This window comes from Bos taurus, chromosome 18, assembly GCF_002263795.3.
Source record: "Bos taurus isolate L1 Dominette 01449 registration number 42190680 breed Hereford chromosome 18, ARS-UCD2.0, whole genome shotgun sequence".
In the NCBI taxonomy this organism is placed as follows: domain Eukaryota; kingdom Metazoa; phylum Chordata; class Mammalia; order Artiodactyla; family Bovidae; genus Bos; species Bos taurus.
Window position 1 is genome coordinate 52,265,001 of NC_037345.1, and position 7,346 is coordinate 52,272,346.

A 7,346-nucleotide genomic window follows, 5' to 3' on the forward strand; every position below is an offset into this window, starting at 1 on the left:
TGCTTTTGTGACTATTCCAAAGCCTTTGAGTGTATGGATCACAATAAACTGTGGAAAATTCTGAAAGAAATGGGAATACTAGAACACCTGACCTGCCTCTTGAGAAACCTATATGCAGGTCAGGAAGCAACAGTTAGAACTGGACATGGAACAACAGACTGGTTCCAAATAGCAAAAGGAGTATGTCAAGGCTGTATATTGTCACCCTGTGTATTTAACTTATATGCAGAGTACATCATGAGAAACGCTGGGCTGGAAGAAGCACAAGCTGGAATCAAGACTGCTGGGAGAAATATCAATAGCCTCAGATATGCAGATGACACCACCCTTATGGCAGAAAATGAAGAGGAACTCAAAAGCCTCTTGATGAAAGTAAAAGTGGAGAGTGAAAAGGTTGGCTTAAAGCTCAACATTCAGAAAACGAAGATCATGGCATCTGGTCCCATCACTTCATGGCAAATAGATGGGGAAACAGTGGAAACAGTGTCAGACTTTATTTTGGGGGGCTCCAAAATCACTACAGATGGTGACTGCAGCCATGAAATTAAAGGACAGTTACTCCTTGGGAAAAAAGTTATGACCAACCTAGATAGCATATTGAAATGCTGCAGAGAGACATTACTTTACCAACAAAGGTCCATCTAGTCAAGGCTATGGTTTTTCCAGTGGTCATGTATGGATGTGAGAGTTGGACTGTGAAGAAAGCTGAGTGCCGAAGAATTGATGCTTTTGAACTGTGGTGTTGGAGAGGACTTTTGAGAGTCCCTTGGACTGCAAGGAGATCCAACCAGTCCATTCTGAAGGAGATCAGCCCTGGGATTTCTTTGGAAGGAATGATGCTAAAGCTGAAACTCCAGTACTTTGGCCACCTCATGTGAAGAGTTGACTCATTGGAAAAGACTCTGATGCTGGGAGGGATTGGGGGCAGGAGGAGAAGGGGACGACAGAGGATGAGATGGCTAGATGGCATCACCGACTTAATGGAAGTGAGTTTGAGTGAACTCTGGGAGTTGGTGATGGACAGGGAGGCCTGGCGTGCTGCGATTCATGGGGTTGCAAAGAGTCGGACACGACTGAGCAACTGAACTGAACTGAATTGAACTGATAGGGTTATGGTGGTTTCCAGTGCTTATAGACAAGTGAAGGGTGATTATAAAGGAAATATAGAAGAATTCTTGGGGGGTGATGGGACTGTTCTGTACTTGATGATGGAGGTGATTATACAAATCTATACCTGTGGCAAAATTTATAGAATTGTACCCCTAAAAGGGAAAAATAAGACAACTTTACTGTATGATGACTGTTTTTAAAAAAAACTGCCTCTCATCTGTAAAATGAGGGTAACTGTTGAGACATAAGGTAAAGTCACTGGAAACACTGCTGCTGCTGCTAAGTCACTTTAGTCGTGTCCGACTCTGTGTGACCCCATGGACGGAAGCCCACCAGGCCCCGCCATCCCTGGGATTCTCCAGGCAAGAATACTGGAGTGGGTTGCCATTTCCTTCTCCAATGCATGAAAGTGAAAAGTGAAAGTGAAGTTGCTCAGTCGCATCCGACTCTTTGCGACCTCATGGACTGCAGCCTACCAGGCTCCTCCGTCCATGGGATTTTCCAGGCAAGAGTACTGGAGTGGGGTACTGGAAACACTGCCTAGTCATAAAACACAATCTATAAATGTTTGCTGTCATCATTTCTATCAATGTGTTTCTTAGGAAGCTTGTTTTACATCATGAAAAGAAGTGTTCAGAAACACTTCAATAACCTGAAATAAATGGTGGACTCTATACCTTGCCAACATTAAAGGCAATTAAGGAGTATCCCCATGGGGTATTTCTTTTCTGTTTCTGTTTTTTTTTTTTTCCTGTTTCTGTTTTTACCTAATTCCAATTTCAGAAATTTTGCATGGCAAACCCTTGGTGCTGACAGTCTGTTGAGTGGCTACTCTAACTTCAAACACTTGCCAATCTTGTCCGGTGTGCTGGTCACACAGAGGAAAATATGACATGGTCCCAGGAACAGAAGAATTGTCAGTGTATGAAAAAGAGACAAGAAACAAAGAGTGGTCCAATGGCTATGACCCCGTGTTTCCAATGCATGGGACCCAGCTTTGATCTCTAGTGGAAGAACAAAGGTCCCAAACACTGTGGGGCAACTACTGAGCCTGTCCATTCTGGAGCCCATGTGCCACAGCTGGAGAGAACCTCACAACAAAAGATCCCGCGTGCCGCAATGAAGATCCTGAGTGCCGCAACTAAGACCCAATGCAGCCAAATAAATAAATATTAAAAAAAAAAAAAGAAACAAAGAGCCCTAAGACATAGGTGAGTCAAACTATACAGCAGAAAACAAATGTTATCACCATCACTCTCCAGAGTACAATGCTCTCGTGTCCCCACGCTTTCTCAAATGAGTGTCATTTTCCAAGCTGCAAAAATAAAAACCTTCAAGTAGCTGCTGACATCTCCCTTTCTTGGTTTTGCATATAAACAGTGTGTCATAATCAGTTTGGGGCAGTTATAATCACAAATCGGTCACTATTGTACTAACTCAGTGTTGGAGACTTGCTTTAAAATGCTAAACAACAGCAACAACAAAAATTGGGAGAGAGGATGTGTTGATACGAGACTGATGAATGATAACACGGGTTGAATTTGGGTGATGGTTCTCCAGGGGTTCATTATTTTATTCTTATTACATTTGGCTCTGCTTGTAAATTTCCATTGTAAAAATTTAACAGGAAAATAAAATCTATCATACCTATTTTGTAAAACTTCAGTAAAAATCCAAAAATAAATCTACAGAACAGGAAAACATTAAAATTTACTACTGTTATCTCTATATCCTGTACTACATCCTTATACTTCATGTATTTTCTTAATTCTCTATAATATGCAAGCATTATTTAATAATCAAAATATGAGTTACAATATTATTTCAAATAAAACACAAATAAACCACAGATGTGGAGAAGGCAATGGCAACCCACTCCAGTACTCTTGCCTGGAAGATCCCATAGGCGGAAGAGCCTGCTGGGCTACAGTCCATTGGGTCACGAAGAGTTGGACAAGACTGAGAGACTTCACTTGCCCTTTTCATTTTCATGCACTGGAGAAGGAAATGGCAACCCACTCCAGTGTTTTTGCCTGGAGAATCCCAGGGACGGTGGAGCCTGGTGGTCTGACTTAGCAGCAGCAGCAGCAAACCGCAGATGACTGAAAAGCTATCATGAAAAACTCAAAATTTTCATGGCCCCATACAAAAATCCAAAATTGCCTTCTCAACGTGACACTAAACACATTAAGAACCAAAGCAGCATATTGAAACTTCTCGTTGCTGTTCAGTTGCCCAGTCATGTCCGACTCTTTGCGACCTCATGGGCTGCAGCATGCCAGACTTCCCTGTCCTTCATTATCTCCTGGAATTTGCTCAAACTCATGTCCACTGAGTCGATGATGCCATCCAACCATCTCATACTCTGTCGTCCCCTTCTCCTGCTCTCAATCTTTCCCAGCATAAGGGTCTTGAAATTACCTGAATTCTAATCCCAGTTAAGCCTCTTACTATGTGGTCTAGAATAAACAGCTCATGCTCAGAACTTCCCTGGTAGCCCGGGGCTAAGGCTCCGTGCTTCCAACACAGGGGGCAAGGATTCAATCCCTGAACAGGGACCTAAATCCCACATGCCACAACTAAGACCCGGCGCAACCAAATTAACAAAATTACTTAAAAAAGAAAGCATCATACTCTCTGTCTGTTTCCTCATCTTTAACATGAGAATAACAGTATCCACTCTTGTAAGGATTAAGTACATTCATTCATAGAAAATTCCGAGACTAACGTTTAAATACTGTCATTATTAGCTTCCCAGGTGGCTCAGTGGTAAAGAATCCCCCTGCTGATGCAAGAGACATAGGAGACAGGGTTTTGATCCTTGGGTCAGGAAGATCCCCTGGAGGAGGAAATGGCAACCCACTCCAATATTCGTGCCTGGAAAATTCCATGGACAGAGCAGACTGGCGGGCAACAGGCTTTGGGGTCACAAAGCATCAGACATGACGGAGCATGCAAGTACGGCTGTAATCATTAACTATGCCCAAGCACTCCCCCATCCCTTCTAGCATTTATTCAACAAATATCAGGGCATCTTTGTAGAAGAATTTGTCCATGAGTGGCATGAATGTCTTCTCCCCTGTGAAGAGATGATGTAAGAGGAAGAAGGATGCTAAGTCCCACTCAGGTGAGGCTCTGCTGTCTGGGGCCAAAGGGGCATTCCCTTCTCACTGCAGCTTTTTTCAAGAAGTCAAGGCTGTGAAGCAGAAAGGAACCTGAGAGAAATCGGAACTCCATCAGCATTCCCGCATAAATCTCAGTGCACACCCCAGACTACGGGCAGAACTGACCCTCTCCAAAAATTTAAATTTAAAAATCATTAGGAATCTGGGTACAGCCCTGACTCCTTCTGGGATTAGAGAACGGCCAGGAACACTGCTGCAAGAGCTCTGACCTCAACCCGGATTCACAGAAGCCTTTAGGAAACCAAGCGCTCCTCGGGAAATTAAAAAATACTAGTAACAAGAGACCTTGTGATTTTTAACCACAGGTTAGCCTCTGTTCTAAGTCTTTCCCTATACATTCTCATTTAACTCTCAAACTACCCCTATTAGGTTGACACTGCGGCTTCCCATATGGCTCAGTGGTAAAGAATCCGCCTGCCAAGGCAGGAGACCAAAGACACGCGGGTTAGATCCCAGGGTTGGGAAGATCCCCAGGAGGACAGCTCGGCAACCCACTCCAGTATTCTCACCTGGAAAACTCCATGGACAGGGGAGGCTGGCGGGCTGTAGTTCATGGGGTCGCAAAGAGTTGGACAACCGAGCACACATACACAGGTAGACACTAATATCAACTTTAAAGAAGAAGAAACGGAGGCAGAGACGTTAAGACTCTCGTGGAATATACTGTTAGGAAGCGTCATCACGGGCTGGTGGTCAAGAAACGGGTTGGGAAAGTACAGAACCCAGGAGACAAACCAAACCCAGCGACAGAGGGCCCTGGCCGGGGGCCCCTAAACGGGGGATACACCGACAGTCCCGCGCTCCAGGAGGCTTAGTCAAAGGGAGCACCATCCCCGCTGCGCCGCAGGCGGTTCCTTCCACCAGACCGAGGGCCAGGTCGCTACTGGCCCACAACAAAGCGAAGAAAGGTCAGTGTGGACGCGGAGAGAGGGGACCGGCAAACGGAGGGCTCACCTTTCCGAGAAGAACGAAGGCCGCGGCCTCGCGTACCTGAGCCGGAAGTGACTCTGCCTACAGAGACCTCCCGGACTACGCTTCCCAGAATTCCCGACAGGAGCATGGACACAACCACCGCCTGGAGCGGAAATTCTTCAAAGGCGGTATTCCCGTACTACACTAACCAGAATTTCCAGGCACGTCCTAATCTTCGAAAGGGCTGGTCGCTATACTGAGCTTGTGGATTGTATTTTCACAGCATCCCTGCTCGGAACGAATTTCGTAACCCCGCCTCCCTGGAGCCGAAACGTTTCCAAACCTAGAGCGCTCTACTACACAATTCTGTTATTTTCTCTAGCAGACAATGCATTAACACCGCCTTTTCAGAGCGTAGTTGTCTCTGGGATTATTAAGAATTCAATATTTTCTTTATGCTTTATATAGTCTCTTAATTATCTACAACGTTTCATTATTCAGTTATCCAACCATTATTTCAGTAAAGTATCTACTTACTATTACTTGAAATAAAATACAATAAAAAGCTGGATATGCATGAGAAAGCTCACTAGAAACACAATCATTTACATACTTTCTTGGTCTTTTACAAACTATTCCTTCTAGACTAGACAACAAACAAATCAAAATGAGGTTGGGGACTGCAAATACCTTGGTTCAATTCCCAATTCAGGTTCTTAGTAGTTGGATGACCTCAGCTAGGAAAATTTTGCTCTGAGTCTCAATGTCCTCCTTTTTAAATGGGCAGATAACCCACCTCCCTGGGCTTTTGTGAGAATTAAATGTGGTGATTTGTATCAAGCCCTTAAAATGGCTATTATCAGTATTATTTATGCCCAAGTATTCCTCCTACCCACTCCTATTTTATTCAACAAATATTTAAATATGTAGCAGACTGTGTAATAATTATTAAAAGAAACTTCTCCACTGAGAAGAGAGATGATATGGCAAAAAGAAGGATGTTAAATCCTACTCAGGCTAAGGTTCTGCTGCTAGGACCTGGAGTTATTCAAATCTCCTTCCTACAGCCCTCTTCAAGTTAGGGCTAAGAAAGGAAAGGGAGCAGGGAGAAATCAGAACTCTGTCTCCCTTGCGCACACACACTATCCTGGAGACACATACACACATACCAACTCCACTTCTGAGACAGAACATGAATCCAGAAGGAATCAAGGAATAGCCCAGATTCCTGCAGGGATCAGAGGGCTAGTAGTACTGCAGGTGGAAATCTGATCTCTTCCTGGACTCATACAAGTTTTCAGGTAACTGAATATCTGGAATCAAGATTGCTAGAAGTATCAATAATCTCAGATATACAGATAACACCACCCTTATGGCAGAAAGAGAAGAAGAACTAAAGAGCCTCTTAATGAAAGTGAAAGAGGAGAGTGAAAAAGCTGGCTTAAAACTCAACATTCAAAAAACTAAGATCATGGCATCCAGTCCCAACACTTCATGGCAAATAGATAGGGAAACAATGGAAACAGTAAGAGACTATTTTCTTGGGCTCCAAAATCACAGCAGATGGTGATTGCAAGCATAAAATTAAAAGATGCTTGTTCCTTGGAAGAAAAGCTATGACCAACATTGACAGCATATTAAAAAGCAGAGACATTACTTTGCCGATAAAGGTCCATCTAGTCAAAACTATGGTTTTTCCAGTAGTCATGTATGGATATGAGAGTTGGACCATAAAGAAAGCTGAGCACCAAAGAATTGATGCTTTTGAACTGTGGTGTTGGAGAAAACTCTTGAGAGTCCCTTGGACTGCAAGGAGATCCAACCAGTCCATCCTAAAGGAAATCAGTCCTGAATATTCATTGGAGGGACTGATGCTTAAGTTTCAATACTTTGGCCACCTCGTGCGAAGAGTTGACTCATTGGAAAAGACCCTGATGCTGGGAAAGATTGAGGAGAAGGGGACAACAGAGGATGAGATGACTGGATGGCATCACTGACTCTATGGTCATGTTTGAACAAGCTCCAGGAATTGGTGATGGACAGGGGAGCCTGGCGTGCTACAGTCCAGGTGTTCCAAAGAGTTGGACAGGACTGAGTGACTGAACTAAACTGAACATTCCTCAGGAAATACATTAGCTA

At 43.8% G+C, this 7,346-nt stretch overlaps 1 protein-coding gene across 4 annotated transcripts in view; it reads right to left on the minus strand.

Annotated features, from left to right (window-relative positions):
- Positions 1–5,648, minus strand: part of ZNF112 (zinc finger protein 112) — a 28,008-nt gene extending 22,360 nt beyond the window's left edge. For 2 of the 4 annotated variants that reach the window (XM_015458207.3, XM_015458206.3), the window contains exon 1: positions 5,250–5,304. Coding sequence is in view for 2 of the 4 variants with exons in the window: in XM_024979145.2 (XP_024834913.1) it covers positions 5,250–5,355 (106 nt within the window). In the remaining 2 variants the exon portion in view is untranslated. Of the gene's footprint in view, positions 1–5,249 lie in introns of all 4 variants that reach the window. The other 2 variants (XM_024979145.2, XM_024979144.2) reach the window with 2 other exon arrangements.
- Positions 5,649–7,346: the final 1,698 nt, after the last annotated feature.